The sequence below is a fragment of the Heterocephalus glaber genome, unplaced genomic scaffold, assembly GCF_053883595.1.
Source record: "Heterocephalus glaber isolate CG9 unplaced genomic scaffold, H.glaber_assembly_v1.0 deba00001466, whole genome shotgun sequence".
NCBI lineage: Eukaryota > Metazoa > Chordata > Mammalia > Rodentia > Bathyergidae > Heterocephalus > Heterocephalus glaber.
Genome location: NW_028258313.1, coordinates 930,125 through 946,539, shown reverse-complemented (window position 1 = coordinate 946,539; position 16,415 = coordinate 930,125). Strand labels below are relative to the sequence as shown.

The following is a 16,415-nucleotide window of genomic DNA, read 5'->3' as shown; positions in this document are numbered from 1 at the left end:
TTTTGTTAAAAATGTGGATATGTTAATTGCCTTGATTGGAGCAAATATTTCAAAACAGTTACAGGGATCATATCAAGTTCTGTGTCTTACAGTCACACAAATTTTAACTTTTAGGAGATATACCTCCTCAGTGATAAAACATTGAAGTTGAGGTATCTCATGCATCAGAAGAGGGTGAGCCCATGTCCAGACCTTCACTAGGACATGAGCACTGGTGGACAGGAGGTCCATGGGGCCAAACACCACTTACTTCTGCCAAGAGCAATAAGTACTGAAATGCAGGGAGACTGATACACCTGTTGTTCTAGGGCTGGACTGGGGCTCAGTGGGCACCAGTGCCTCCATGCTGATGTTTTCCCAGACAGGGCTTCTAGATGAAACAAGAGGAGTATTTGGGACTAAGTTCTCAAACACAATATAGCCAATATGTATTTCAGCCACCAGTTTGCAGATTCAGCTATTGGAAGTCAGAGAAACAAAACATTTCTCATTTGGAGTGAAGTCATTTTTATGTGCTATTTTGTGTGCTATTGGATGAAAAAGGTGCACCACACAGGGCATCTGATTCCTTTTCCTCATTGCTCACCAAGTTTTCATGGATCAAGGTTGGCCTGCTTGTTTTCATCTGGATTACACACAGAAACAAAACACTTCCAAGTTAGTTTTTCGGAAGGTCATTTATTCGTGTGTCTTGATTTTGTATTGACTGAGCAAAAGGGTTTTAGCAGATGCAGCAAAAGGGGGTTGAGGGTCTCAGATTCCAAAGCCCCACTATGTCTTTAGTCCTTAATTGTCCCCTTTTAATCACAGTGTGACCCATCACAGCCTGAGTTGAAGAGTGGGTGCAGAGAGCACAGTGCAGACAGCAGGGTCTTCTCACAGGACCACTCAGTGTGCTTCTCCAGGTTGGTCAGATCCAGCACCTGAGGTTCTCTCAATAGCACAGGTGTCTGTTAAGGTGGAACATAAAAAGCATACCCAGATCCTTACAGTGCCTGTTTAGTTTCTAGCTCAAAATCATTCCAAATATTTTCAAAATATTTTTGCAATGTGAACCAAACTTCCAGTTTTAGGAATGAGAAATAAAATGTATGACATATACAACAAGACAAGCAAGAACATGAAGATGTAGATTTTTACTTCATCAAAAAAACCTGTACACAACAAAACAATGTATAGGCAACTAAAAATAGATGATTCACAGGTGTAGATTTCAACTTATAAAAGAACATCAAATATCCATTACACTATCTTCATCTGATAGACTATTATTTAAATTTTAGTGATAAAAATCTTTGACTGCAACTCAGAGAATCTGTTGAACATTCTTCGCAGGGCAGCATTGATCTCTCTGTTGCGTAGACAGTAGATAATGGGGTTCAAGAATGGGGGCACCATGGTGTAGAACATGGAAGTCAGCAGATTCCCAAGGGATGGTTTGCTTGGAATGGGACCTAACCCAGCCACTGACACCGAAATGAGAAACAAAAAGAGAATGGCCAGCTGTGGGGTACAGGTGGACATGGCTTTGTTACGGGCTTTCACTGAATGAGCCTTATGCACAGCTGAAAATATATTAACATATGAAAAAAACATGAAGGCAAAACATACCAAGACAATGCAAAAACTTAAAGCCACCATTATAAATTCAGAGTATTGGACATCTGAAGATGAAATCCTCAGAATTTGAGGTACATCACAGAAATATTGCTGGATCACATTGGTCTTGGTGAAGGGAAGCCTGAACAGAGCCCCTGTGTGGATAACAGAGTAGACCAGACCAGAGGCCCAGGAGCAAGCTGAGGCCTGGGAGCACAGACTCGGGGTGATGATGAGCCCATAGTGCAGAGGGTGGCAAATGGCCATGTAGCGGTCATAGGACATGACCACCAGGAGGGCAATCTCCACTGCTCCACATATTGTGAACAGGAAAATCTGTGCAGCACACTCTGCCAGGGATATGGTCTTACTGCCTGTCATGGAATTCACTACAGCTCTGGGAACAACAACTGAGATGCTGCCGAGGTCTAGAAGGGCCACATTGCTAATAAAAAAGTACATGGGAGAGTGCAGGCGTGCATCTGTCACGATGACGGTGACAGTCACAAGATTCCCTGTTAGTGCTCCCAGATAAATCACTAAGAACAGCACACCTTGCAGAACCTGGAGCTCCCAGGAGCCTGTGACACCCATGAGGAGGAATTCTGTGAAGACAGTGAGGTTGTCCATGTCCATCTGCTGTGGTCTCTGCAGAGTCAGAGGTTAAAGTGAACAGAGGATTCTGCTCCAAGCTGAATGCAAAGCAACTGGTAAAACTACAGAGTGGTTTCTACCCAGGAACATCAGAGTATAGTTAAGGATAAAATAAGGTATATTGAACATACATATTTCTATTTTGCTTTTCCCCCCAAATGCTCATATCCTTTTATTTTTTACATTCATAGGATGACAGAATAAAGCATTACAGTATTTAAAGTGCAATCACTTCCCATAATCTTTCATTTATTGGCTACTTTTAAGAGTGTGTTTTCTAGATCTACCTGGACACCTAATTATTTTCTCCTTCACATCAGTTTTAACATTTTTTAAAATTTGGTTTTCTGTGTTCATGCTTGTGAATTTCTTATGGCAGATAGCTTTATCACTAGTATCAAGCCTTCTCTAGGAAATGTCTATTTCTCAGAGAGGTCATTTGGGCACTTATGATTCTTGTGTCTGTGCTAAGCTCCCACCTTACCAATTTATTAAGGATCAGAAGTTGCTATTTATTTGGCTTCACACCCAGTCCTTAGATACTGGGATACAGTGGTGGTTATGGCACCAGACAATCTCAGTGTTGTGATACAGGAGAGAAAAACTCACTACATCAGGTAGGACATCCTGGCAAATGTAGTACACAATTAGCAATATTGGTACCATCAAGCACAGCCTAGAAACTGAAAAACTTTATTAACTATTAACTTGGTAACTTTAATCACAGTAGCAAGATGTATGGTTATGTAACACAATCCAGCATAAATCAGGAGCTTGAATGCAATGAGTTTCCTCTTAGTGTGGTGAGTTTACCCACTAGGGGGGGGGGAAGTTTAAGAGGGATAGAGGGCAACACAGGGAGTGAGATGAAGAGAGATGTAGTAGAGCCAAGACTAGAGGACAGCAGATGATCAGCCAAGGTTTGGGAAACTGGAGAAGAGGCCAGGAAAGAAAGTGTGAAGGATAAAGCAAAAGAAAATCAGAGTGAACCAGAAAGACAAGAAAGGATTTACACTCACAAGGAAATATAGTCAACTCCAGAGAGAGAGTTGAGCAAAGAAAGAGGATGTGCAGAACAAGGTAAACATAACCATAGAAACTAAAAAACAAACAAAACAAAGAATGAGGAAACAAAACCAACCAAGGAAGAAATATAATTAAAAGGACAAAGTAAAATTCCTCCGGAGTCCACAGTCCTCTGGCAGTGTCCAAGGCAGGTAGTGTCCCAGAACCAGGCTGAGCCTCCCCACCTGGTCTGGTAGAGTTTGATCTGTGGGAGCTGGGCTGGTCTAAGCCAGCAGCTTTGGGTGTCCCTCTCTGGCCCACCCAAGCCTTCTCCCACTGCTGTGGTGCCCAGGGCTGCTCTCTGTGCCAAGCACATTTTGCTGCACTGGGTCACATGGTCTTTGCACAGCCTCCTGTTTCACCCCAGCTGGCACTTTTCTATCCTGTCCTGACTCACTTGGTGGGAGCTGCACTGCTGGACCTGGGACCTCCTCTCCATGGGGTGAATTGCCCTTGCTAAAATCCCACATGCTTCTGTGTCTTCCTCTTGAGTTGCTGGTCACAAATCACATTTTTCAGCGGCGCTGAGGTCCCAACATTGAAGGAAATGACTGAAAAAGTAACAAAAGCAAGGGCATGGACTGGAAGCCCTGCCTCTGTGTTTTCCAGAGACAGCAGCAGTGCCCTTTGTGAGGAGGAGGCTAAAGGGACCAGAGGCTTCTCCCAAATCCAGCCTGTGTGGCTTGAGTGAGCTGCTTCTTTTCAGACCATCAATTTCCGGGGCACTTCCCAGTGTGGGGATTCCCTGGCAGCCCAGTGGGCTGGTGCACTGTTTTATCATGTCCAGGGCTGTGTTTGATTTGATCTACTGGTCTCTTACTTCAGACTGATCTGGGCATCAGGAAGTGTGGCCCTCGGTTCTTCCAGTTACCTGTGTTTCAGTTGATTTTCCTCTGAGTTTGTCCAGCGTGGCTCCTCCTCCTCCTCCTCCTCCTCCTCTCAGGCACATTGACTCTTGGACTTTGCTTCAGGTTTCTGTGGCTCTCTGGGACATTGTCTCTGAGAGCTTCTGTAATGGTGCTCAGTTTGGTTTGGGAATCCCCCATGTGCTCCTCACTCTCTAGGTCCTGGGCTGTGATGTGGTCCTTCTGTGGCTGACGCTCTGCTCAGTTTTCCCTAACAAATCTAATGCATGGACCTGGGCTGCCATGGACAATGACTTTGATCTGAAGGACACCAGGCCGGTCATCCACTCCACCCCCCACTTTAAGAGCTCTTCCGGACCTGTGTGTGAACCCTTCCTCCCTTTCACCATCATCTGTGCGAGATGTTATTTCGCATGGGAGCAAAAATCCCATTTTCCTACTGGCTGTTTATGGCCAAATCCCTTCTTGTACCTGCTTGGCAGTGTATTTTGTCTCAAAGCAAATGAACAAAAATAACTGCTTGAAGTCCTCCACATGCACCTTCTACTAGGCATGCAGTGTAATCTGTGATGGGAGCCGATGCTCTCCGCAGACCTGTGCTCCATTTGCTTTCATGGCTTGTGCTAAAATCTCCTTCTTCTACAATCATTATTGGAATTTATTTACCTGTGCTCATGTTAAAGCATTAAAAATCATAAACAATCTGCTCAGAGATCATTTTTCAGTACTAAATTTAGTTACATCAAAACCTACCTAAGTAGTTTTAAATTTTATTGGTGAAAAACAGCATTGATATAATGTAGAAAATATTAGCATCTACATATTTGTTAACATTTTATATGTAATTAATTTACAGTTACACAAACATTGACAATGTTTCTGCCTTTTATGTGGATAGTAATGATGATTTCATACATTCATTTGGGTCTCCAGTTTTTTAAAATACATTTTATTTGAATGGATTTCTCTGATCATCCTTTGAATACATGTGGTTTCTTCTCTTAGTCTTGCTTTGCTAAATGAAGAGAAAATCCTTTGAGCATAGAATATTGCTATTAGCATCAGTAGTGACTATTTAAACTGGTACTACTGACATTTTGTAGGTCACTGATGCAAACCACATCATGCCTATTTTAAATTTCCTCTATCAAAATAGCAGAGATGGCGCATAAAAAAATCTGCTTCTTACCTTCATCTCTTATTCTGTGTAATAATTGCTGAATTTATCTTACATTTATATTTTTCACCAGCATCAGGATCCAGTGCAGTAGAGGACATCCATGGATTTTTCTTTCTTTCCCATCTTCTTTCCACTCCTATTTTGAAATTATTTGTCTTACAATTTAAAATGTAGACAACAGCATGACTGCAACTGCTAATTTTCCATATATTATTAAATGTGTCATATATAACAGTGTAAGCAAGGATCAGCATTACATTTAATATCTTATAAAATTTAGCTATGATCATAAACTTCCCATAATAACAATACTATATAACTCACATCTTTTGTTCTGCTAACTTACAGACTATATTTCCCTATGTGATTTGGTTTGTGTGAAATGCCCATTTTATCTCCTTGTAGACTTCTTAGTTGGTATTTTAAATCAAGCTCAAAGAACTATTTAATTCCTGGGCCCGCTATTTACTTCCAAGGTGATTTGCAATTACTGTGATATCTGCCTTCTGTCCTGACCCACACAGTATGTAAAACACAGATCTTCAGAGAGCATCTAGGAACTAATTACCTGAAACAAATTAAAATCTAGAACAATGTGTCTATTCTGGAAGCACACATACATCATATGTGCTTCAGATAGTTACATGGGTTTAAGATTTTAAAGCATTCCACAGGTGTTTGTATGCCATGTGTTCATTAGCAATGTTAATAGAAATACATATATTAATATCTACAAAATTACTTGAGCTATGAAAGTGTAAACAAGGACTAAAATGTAAGATAGACATTGTGAAATAGGAAGAAACTTCAAATGGGAAAGGGAACTGGGAAAGGAGGGAGGAAAAAAAGAGAAAAGAAGGAAAAATGAAATAAAGCTATTGTAAATGAGGAGAGGAAGGGGGTTGAAGGGATGGTAAGGAAAGGGGAGAAAAGAAGAATCAAGACATATGCACGAATACAAAATCCCTATGATGGATGCGATCTTTGTATATACCTAAAATGTACCAATAAACTTAATTAATTAAAAATAATTACCTGAGCAGTGAAGTAATGAGTCTAAGTTCACTAACATGAATTTTGTGTCTACACAATGTTTAGAGATTCAGTGGGATCCTTGCTTCTGCTTCTTTCTTCAGTGAGTAAATCCAGACTCAGTTCTCAGTGAGACACCCAGTGTGGACCATGCATGCAACCCAGCCTCTGAAATACCTGTGAGCCTGCCGAGTCTTTACCAAGGGCACATGGGGGTCACCTTCTAATGAGTCCTGGTGGCCAAGTGATCCCAGCCTCCAAGGAGCTCAGCCTCTAATTGCCCAGGATTCATAGCCACACCAGTGCAACTAATAGAATTTTCAATACAATTTAGAAGAATTCAATTATGTGTGTGGTAGTATATTAAAAATGGAAACACTGAAAAAAGTTTCATACATTACTGGATAGTCAATTATATCCCAAATTCACATGTTATTATTACAGGAAATTACTTGTTATAGTAAATAATAGAATGTTGGCATTGGCTAGTCAGTGTGGTATGAGAAGACCCCATCTCTCTGTGAACTGCTATTTCTCAGAGGAAAAATAGATGTTGTTAGAGAGTCATTCATGACCCATACTTCAGTCTAAAAAGCTGAATCAGAGCATAACAAATTCACTAGCAGGTCTTCAGTTTTCATACATCAATTATGTTTTAAGAAATGATAGGTTTTTTGTGTTGGTATGGAATAAATGAAGAATCCCAGCCAGTATGTGGATGTAAAATTAAAGTAACATTCCCCTTCCTCATCCTATAGCAGTGGAGGGCAGTATTTTTAACGTGGTTCAGACAAACCCCCAAACTGCAACAGAATGAAGAGATGGGGTTGCATTTTCCTTCAATGCCTCCAGTTCCTGCTGGCTCCACCTCCAAGGCTCCATAGACTCTAACCTCCACACTGGTAACCATGCTGCCCACACCTGCCCTTGGGGACACACGCATGTGAACACTGCACAGCACACTCAGACTGCATCTGTACCAGCCCCACCAGGAGCAGGAGGGGTCAGCACAGAGAGGCCCCTGGAGAGGGCTCCTAAGAGAAGTTCCAAAATTGGAGTACTGAACTTGTGAAAGTGTTGTCAGCCCACCATCAAATGCAAGACAATTCTGGCACATTCCTTTTCACTTGAATTAGCTTTCATAAAAGTAATGATTATGCTTAGACCCTGTATATATTCTGAGTTCTAATTGTGTGTGTGTGTGTAGTCATAAATACTGTTTAAAAATGAAATAATTTGAACTGTATGTATTGATAACCAGGGCCAAATGTTTGAAGATCGCCTGGCACACATTCTATGGGAAACTGGGTGGGAGACCAAAGCCTGGGCGGAACTTTCCTTGAGGTGCCCAATGGGGTCATAGAAAGGCATCCTCCACCTCAGGTTGTTCCCTCCCATGCCAGCATCAACCAGTTTCAAGGACTGAAACAATGAAGTCTGATAAAAAGAAAATACACATTTGGATATAGTTCACAAATTATGAGAGTCTGATGAACTTTCCCTGAGCACTGGATCACATGCTTGGTTGCTTCTTCTTTGTGAGAATCTAATAAAAGTGAGGAATGTTATCAGTTTGGGGCTCTTTGTCCACTAGAGCCAAGAGTCACCTGCACCTCCTCTTCCAAATTTTCTCTGTGCCTTTAGTATTTTACTCTCCTTGGTTTCCTGGTTGCGGATATCCTTGTAGGCTGGTTTCTAAAGCATTCAAAACTATTTTAGTTCTGGATTATTATTTATTTTGTCATCATTAATTTATCACTAATATTTACTCTCTTCTTTCACTTATTTATATTTGTGATGGGATTCACAGGGTGCAGAGAACACTCCTCATCTAAATGTCACCAAAAAGCATGTTGTCCAGTCTTTTGGTTACAGTCTCCACTCTACATGTATCCAGCTGGAACAAGAAAATGCATTTCAGGTTAATGAGATACTAGCAGGTGTGATGTGTATGTTCTCCTGTGCGTTATCATAACAAAGGAAAGTGGTCCATTTCTACGTTCCTCTTCACAGCAATAGAAGTGAATCTCACTTAGAATTCTGGTATTTCATCAACAGTACATTCAACAGCAATTGATTGAAAAAGTGTCAGAGCGATGTTAGAGAAGACTTTTGGATACCTGGAGACTGGCACTGTATTTAGGACCAGGTTTAACACATGGCTGACTTACGGCCTCATCTCTAGCTCTGGTGGGGCAACTGGGCCTACTCTGTCTCTTTTGGAAAATGAGTTTACACGTCAATGGGCAATTTACATAGTGAACAACCCACACCAGGGAACCTCACAAAGCTTCCATTGCTCATATCCATTTCCTTCTTAGGGAAGGTCTTTTACCAGGAAGAGGAAATGGGTTCAACACGGGCAAGACACAGATTGCTGCAAGCTGCTGTTACCTGGTGGGTGTTACCTGGGTAACAAGACCCTTCTTGCTGACTGGGCAAGTCTTCTACTCACCCACCCCTCCTGACCTCTGCCATCCACCAGAAGCCCACATCCCTCTCTCTGTCCACTTCTGGGCAAGCCTCAGCTCTCTGGCTCTCTGGAGTCTCATGCTGTGTGAACATGTCTCCTGTGTTTAGGCAGGTAATAAAACTTTTATATTTTTCTTTGTTAATCTATTTTCAATTCATTTCACAAACTGAAATCATCAGTCCTTCAGAATGAAAATGTAAATTCCTTATATTTCACAGCAGTATTAAAGGAGGACACAATAAAATATTAGAATTCAAAATGTTGCTCTTTTGTTCAAGCAGGCGACTGGAATTGTAAACTCAGCCCCAACAAAAAATTAGAGAGACAAAGTTAAAGGGAAGGAAAACACTTTAATTGTAAAAAGGAAAAAGAAGGAGGGGGAGGAGATAGATAGCTACCATGATGAGGAAGAATCAGGTAGGGAGCTCCAGGAAGGTGGAGGGCCTGTGGCCTTCATTCTGGGCTCTCTGTATGGGGCAGGGTCAGACCCTTCCCCACCTGGACCTTTGAATACCTGCATCAGCTTGCAGGCAACTCTGTCTAAGTCATTTGTTCTCCTGGTCTATGTGCAGATTCTTTCTGTATGCTGCTTCACTTGTCCTTGACCTACATTTCAGGACTTTATGTTTCAGGTGGTTCATCTCTTCACAAGAGCGTTCCTCATTCATGGTTAGCTTAGAGTTAGAAAGAGGGTGTGTGGATGTCTGTTGTACTCTGTAAGTCTGACATGAATGTCATGACTGTAAAGTGGAATATATGAGGACACTATAGGAAATTATATATATATATTATATATATATATATATATATATATATATATAATATATTGCCCTGCTTCTCAGAGGAATTTCTCTAGTAAAGTTTGCCTTTATCTCCTTCTACTCAAGAATGGCTAGAAGACAAAATGTGTCCCTTACTCTCTTGTCTACAGCCCCTGCCCCTACAAAAGCAAGTCAAAACAAAAACTCAACAAACCACAGAAAAATTCTGTAGGAGACATACAAAGAAAAAAATAAACATAGATTTAGAGATACATACTTAAGTCTAACTAGAATAATATCTACTTGTGGATATACATTTCTAACATCACCTGGCACTTATTCAGTGTTGGGAGAACTTTTTTCCCCTAAGAATTCTTCCTAATAACTAGTTCTAAACAGAGTACTAAGTAATTCTGTTGTGATATTGCACTTACTCTGAGCACATGCTACCACACAGAGTCCTCATGAGTGCCCTTTCACCTCCATGGTCCTCAGGCTGTAGATGACTGGGATGAGCATCAGGGTGATGACCCCATAGAGCATGGAGATGAGTCTGTCCCTGGCAAGGGAGTGTCTGCTGGAGTAGGGCCGGATGTAGGTGAAGATGGCTGTGCCATAGAACAGACAGACCACCAGGAGGTAGAAGGCACACGTGGAGAAGGCTTTGCGCTTCCCTTCTGCAGACTGGATCTTCAGGATGGTGGAGATGATGTACACATAGGAGATCAAGGTGGTCAGGAAGGAAATGAATCCACTGATACCCCCTACCACTAAAACAAGCATTTCAGTCACATAAGTGGATGAGCAAGACAGGGCCACCAGTGGTGGGATATCACAATAGTACTGGTTGACCATGTTGGACTTGCAGAAGGACAGGCTGAAAGTGGACATTGTGTGGATGGTGGAATTGAGGAACCCGGCTGCCCAGGTCCCAGAGACCAGCTGAGCACAGCGAGCCTTGGTTATGATGACAGAGTAGCGAAGGGGGAAGCAGATGGCCACATACCGGTCATAAGCCATGACAGCCAGCAGGAAGACTTCAACTCCAACTAGGGCCACCAGGACATACAGCTGCAGAGCACACCCAACAAAGGAAATGCTGTGGTCCTCAGTCAAGAGGTTGTGCAGAATGTTAGGGACAGTTGTTGATGGGCAGAATATGTCTAAGAGGGACAAGTTTGCCAGGAAGAAGTACATGGGCGTGTGCAGCTTTGCCTCAGTCCAGATGGCCAAGAGGATGGCCCCATTTCCCACCAAGGTGACCTGGTAGATGCTGGCAAAGGCCACAAAGAGAGGGTAGCGCACCTCAGGGAGGTCAGAGAGCCCGATGAGGATGAACTGAGTCACTGTGGTGACATTGCAGTTGTCCATCTCCTCTCCACGGGTGTCTCTCTGGAGGGAAGAAATCAGGGAACACAGGTGAAGGTTGCAACCAAAGAGCTTAGTGCTGAGAAACTCTTAGAAAACAGTTGATGTGTGATTAGTGATGCATTACCTCAGTTTTAATTTAGTGAGAGATTTCAGGTTTTTGAAGTACTATATTCATGATATTTCTGGACAAATTTATCCTTGCATCTTCATCAGGAGGAAGCCCTGTGAGTACTCTTTAGACTCCTGACAGTTCCTCTCCTTTGCCATCACTTTGAATCTTCCACATTTTCAGGGATTTTATAATTCAGTGAAATACAGTATGTGATCTTGCTTCATCATTTCTTATCTTTTTTTTTTGGTACCAGGGATAGAACTTGGGACCTTGTGCTTGTGAAGCAGGCACCAGAACCAATCATTTCTTATCTTATCTCAATGACTGAACTTTTCTATACTACACCATTTCTACAATATTTGAAGCAGAAACACTCAATTGAATATTGTTGGGTTGTATATTTTATACATTTGTTATATATCATATATTTGTATATTTTACTGATTTTTATTATAGATTATATGTGTATTTTTATAATAATGTTTTAATAACTAGGAATTGGACAAATGGGAAAACCTAAGTAAGTACTGGCTGAGGGTTGTGTACATGGTGCTTACCTTTTCAGAGCATCTCTACTGGGAAGACACAGCAGGGGAATCCTTTGCAAGCTCAACATCATATTACTGAGTGAAAACATTAGCATGTACCATAGCCATCCACACAACCACAGTGTTTAATAATCTGACTGAAAGTCTGTGCACAAGTACCCTGAGGAATTTTTCCATCACTTTAAAAACAATTTCTCTTTAATATCACATATATGTTATAGTAAATTCATAGATAAAACTTAGAAAATAAAGTGAAAATTTACTTTCCATGCACCCCTTCTAGTACATTCTGCTTGGAGAAAACTTGCAGTGTTTTCTTTTTTCAATTAAAAGTTAATAGAAATGACACATAATGATTTATTAATACAGAGGATATGGCTTTGCTTTCCACTACCATTTTTTTCTTTTAAGATATAAAAGAATTGCCACAGTCCCAAGGATATGTTATATTTATTTCCTACAGCAGCACTTGCTTTGTGCCATACTGAGGAGAAAATAATCTTTTATTGACAATTTTTTCAAATCATGAAATATAGGAAAGCAAATTATGGTAATTTCAAAATGCTTCTAGGTCATGCAGGTGATGCAGAATATTCAATCAGTGAAAACGATTCAAGCAAATAGCAATTGTAATGTCAGTTCTTAGGTTTTTAAATGTTCATGATTAAACAGACCTATTAACATTTTGTCTGCATCTCTGCATATTATTAGTTAGAAAACACAGTAGTAAATACATGTAAATATTACAAGTAATGTCTTAATATTAATTTGCAAATAATTTTCATTTTTCTCTTTACTTATTCTTATAAACCTGATGTTTTAAATCAGACATTATATCTAATAACATTATAATAAGTATAATGTGTTTTTTTCCTAATTTGGATAATCAACAATCAAATGTTAATAATCAATCAAATATTGTATCATATTTCTCCTAAATTTTGCACTTAATTGATCATATTTGTCCCACTTTATTTATTATCTTTATCTGTAAAATGAAGAATCTGTTCATATGGTAAGGGAACTTATATCAACAAACTACTCCTATTACAAAATACTATATCATATATAATCTAATTTAATTACATAAATAAAAATGACATTTTGCCAATAATTTTTATAAGGAAAGTTTTACAGCATTTCTCATTACTCTGAAGGAGCAGTAGTTCATTTACTGGGGATTCAGAGAAGGTCTTATGAAATGTAATCTTTGCACATGATTTTTGTGACTATTTGGTAAAAATGAGGAATTCTAAGCACTCAAATGTAATGAGAGCCAGCATAAGGGATGAATGTCTAACGTTTTCTTTCCCCTGGAAATTGTCCAGAAATAAAACTTTCATACTATTTATAATTTACTCATTTGCATATCATCAGTGCTAATTGTATTATACAGTGTTTTTCTGTTTAGTAAATAGTTACTTTAAGTTTTTGCAATATAAAGAAAATAACAATAGCCAACTAACCAAAAATATCATACATGGCCCTTAAACCTGAACAAAATTAAAGTTATGTTATATTTAATATTTCAATATCAAGAACATATCACTATGAATAAGACAGATTATTTTACCAAGAAAACTATTCAGCAAGAAGAACACAGAATGATCAGGCCAAAAGATGGGAGCAGTCAACAAAAGTAAACTTATCACTTACATTTAGGACCCATGTTAGGGGTGAGTCTATCATTTATATCAGACCCGCTTTCTCTAAGGAATCATTATAGTGAGGCGTCTAGGGGGAATATTCCTCTTTTCGAAAACCCCAATTACTTCCGACATATTAATGGGAATAAATATGAATATAAATATAATGTAAGTTCAGATATAGTGCTGAATCACAGGAGTGACATTTTTGTTTCCTATAATGGCTTACAGGAAGGGTAAAGATAGATGTTTTAGTAAATGCATGACCAGAAAAGGTAAAGGATAAGTTTATATATGCTAAATTTTCTGTAATCACAGTAATCAGTCTTTGAACATAGAGCTATATCATCAACTTTTTATAGACAAGCATTTCCATGGCAGATTGAGAAACCTTAACACAGTTTCATCCTTGACTGCATACTTTTAGTTTGTGCAGCTATGTGTCATCCACCTGAAGAACCAAACTGAGAACAGTTTAGACTGAGAGTGGGTGGAAAAGCAAACCCATTGAATCTGCCTCCTATAACTGAGCTTCTATTAATAAATTGCTTAAATGATAAAATAATCTTTGTTGATAGCTAGCTACACATTTGTGGTCACAGCATCAAGGAGAAGGAATATATGTCAGAGCTATCCTGTTTACATTTTTTTTTGTACCAGGGATTGGACTCGGGACCTTCTGCTTTCGAGGCAGGCGGGGGAACCACTGAGCTAAATCCCCGGCCCTCCTGTTTACATTTTTTAACCTGTTAGTACAGGTTGGTAATACATATGCCTGCTTTCCTTGTGTGGGTTAGAACATGTGCCTGGCACACCCCAGGTCTTTTTCTCAGCCCTCCTCCTGCCTGTGCCCTTTCACTCCTTCTCTTGGTCCTCTTCCTGTTTGCCAAAGATCTATCTTCCTGTTTGCTCATGCCTCTTGTTTGCTCTTTGTTTACACTTTGAATTACCACATGGGTATTTAAGCTTGTGTACCAGTGTTTAAGGTTGTGTATCTGAATTATTCCACTTAACATTCGGCTTCCAAGGGGCATTCATTTTCCTACAAACGACTCAGACTTATCCCTCTTTTAGCAGACTAGTTGCCTCACAAGGATTAAGTTAGAAAAGAGTCCTCTGGAATGTGTGTATTCAAGTGGCCTTGGCTGTGTGCCTCTGGGCAGGGAGGCCATCCAGAGGGTACCCAACAACCATCCACACATGAGGGGCTCATAGCTCCGAAACCCCAGCCACACCTGAGAATGGCCCCTTCCAGCCACACAGGGCTTTGGCACCAAGTCACCTTTGTCTGAACTCTGTACTTAAGGAACTGAGAAAGTGGGTGTGGAGCGGCGCTTTCTCTCTCCATACCCAAGCTGAAGGCTCCGTGCCACCGGAGCTCCTCCCCAGAGGGTTCCCCGTCATCTTTGGTGCTGTCCCCTACAGTCACAGTGCTGTTCCATTGTGTGTACAGGCCCATGGTGTTTCAACACAAAATGGACAAGTTCAAGCAGGAACGGAACCTGACACAGAGATGGATGTATCTCACCCTTCTCCCTCACATGCACGGCCCTGCTCATACAGCAGCAGAAAGAGCAACAGCAGCTCAGCTTCTCAGCACTTCTGTTTGGGAGCATTTTAGTCTGTCTGAGTGATGAGACTGTGGCTATGTGAGCTTTGTGTGCTTATTTTTGTTTGATAAAGAGCCCTGGGCTCAGATGTGCAGCACTGCTCAGCACCATGAGGACCTGAGTTCAAACTGAGCAGCACAACAGGAAAACTGTCCTTGATTGATAAACCTGAATTTCATAATCTCACTGTCGGTTTTATATTTTACTCCTTCTACTTTGTAAAATAGACTTTATCCTCGATGCATGATTTTAACTGGTTAGGGCTTAGGAGAAAGGATATTGATACTCCGTTAAAATATTAAGTATGCATTACGTATTTCCTCTCAAATCCTCCTCTTTTTCTTTTCTTGGAATTCAGTTAAACTGTGTTTTGAAGATCCCAATACCTTTACTTCAAACTTTCTCTCAGAACCCGCGCTCTCCCACACTCAGGGCCTTGCTTCTCTCCCCTCTGAACCTGCAGACCTGACCAGTGCAGCACCCACCCGTGCTCAGTTCTCCTCAGTGTCCTCCTGCTCCCAGGCCTGGACCCAGCACAGAGAGCACCTGGCTCCCAGCTCCTCCCTGCCCAGGGGTTCAGAGGCCCGCGGTCTGCCCACCCGGCTCCCGCTCCTGTAACCGCACACCGACTGAGGCTCTTTACACAGGACAGGGCTGCTCAGACCCTTTCTCTGGGAGGCTGGGGCTACAGCAGTTTGGCCTGGCTCTCTGTGGCCTTGAGGTCAAGACACCACAGTGGACGCTGGCAAGGAGGCCCGAAGGAGAAGACTGAAGCTTTGGGTGGCAGGCCTGGCTCACAGGATCTGCTCAGGACAGCCCGGCCAGGGTAGCTGAACGTTTCCTCCAGCTCCACACCCAGGGCTCCACCACATCTCTGTCCACCCTGGTGACCACGTTGCTCACACCTGCCCTCTGGGACACATGCGTGTGAGCACTGCATAGCACACTCAGCCTGCAGCTGCACCAGCCCCACCAGGAGCAGGAGGGGTCAGCACGGGGAGGCCCTGGAGAAGGCTCCTGAGGGCAGGCCCAGTAGAGCTGGTGCACATGGACAGGGAAGGGGTGGAGAGGGAAGAGGGACAAAAGAAGAAAAAAGGACTTAGATGTGTTTTGTGCATGTGCAAATTGGCCACAATGAATGTGACCATTATGTACTGCAGACATGCAGTAATAAAGACTAAATCTAAAAACCTCTCCAGTTACTGTATATGTGACCATGTAACCAGACACTCATCAGATGCAAGGGTGTAATTCTGGGTCTAATGCATTTTATATAAAACAGCTTTCAAAAAAGCAGCGATTACTATTAGATGCTGCACATAGGCTGTTATTCTCTCTATATAGAATATCCACATATATAACTCTTTAAAATATTGTTTAATTTTTATTTTTATTAGTATGGGTTTGCCACATATAATAACATTCATCTCAGGGATTTGATACATGTACATAAAATGAATTTTTAAACAGTATGTGTTGAATGTCAGACTGAACTATT

General features: G+C 41.2%; 2 protein-coding genes across 2 annotated transcripts; both read right to left on the bottom strand.

The window, feature by feature from the left end:
* Positions 1 to 800: 800 nt before the first annotated feature.
* LOC147826522 (olfactory receptor 14I1-like) lies at positions 801 to 2,229 on the bottom strand. The gene is made up of 2 exons (XM_087181060.1): positions 1,612 to 2,229; positions 801 to 950 (listed from the first exon to the last, which is right to left on the bottom strand). Exons 1-2 carry the CDS (start codon positions 2,227 to 2,229, stop codon positions 801 to 803), a joined length of 768 nt encoding a protein of 255 aa, XP_087037186.1.
* Positions 2,230 to 10,092: 7,863 nt separating this feature from the next.
* Positions 10,093 to 11,001, bottom strand: LOC147826521 (olfactory receptor 5V1-like). The gene has a single exon (XM_087181059.1). The coding sequence runs from the start codon at positions 10,999 to 11,001 to the stop codon at positions 10,093 to 10,095; it is 909 nt and encodes a 302-aa protein (XP_087037185.1).
* Positions 11,002 to 16,415: the final 5,414 nt, after the last annotated feature.

What these genes read in the sequence shown, in the direction of transcription:
- LOC147826521 (XM_087181059.1), bottom strand. Translation starts at nt 11,001, where the DNA reads ATGGACAACTGCAATGTCACCACAGTGACTCAGTTCATCCTCATCGGG.
- LOC147826522 (XM_087181060.1), bottom strand. Translation starts at nt 2,229, where the DNA reads ATGGACAACCTCACTGTCTTCACAGAATTCCTCCTCATGGGTGTCACA. An exon ending in TAAGTTTTTGCATTGTCTTG is followed by an intron (nt 951 to 1,611) that starts GTATGTTTTGCC and finishes CCACCTTAACAG; the next exon opens with ACACCTGTGCTATTGAGAGA.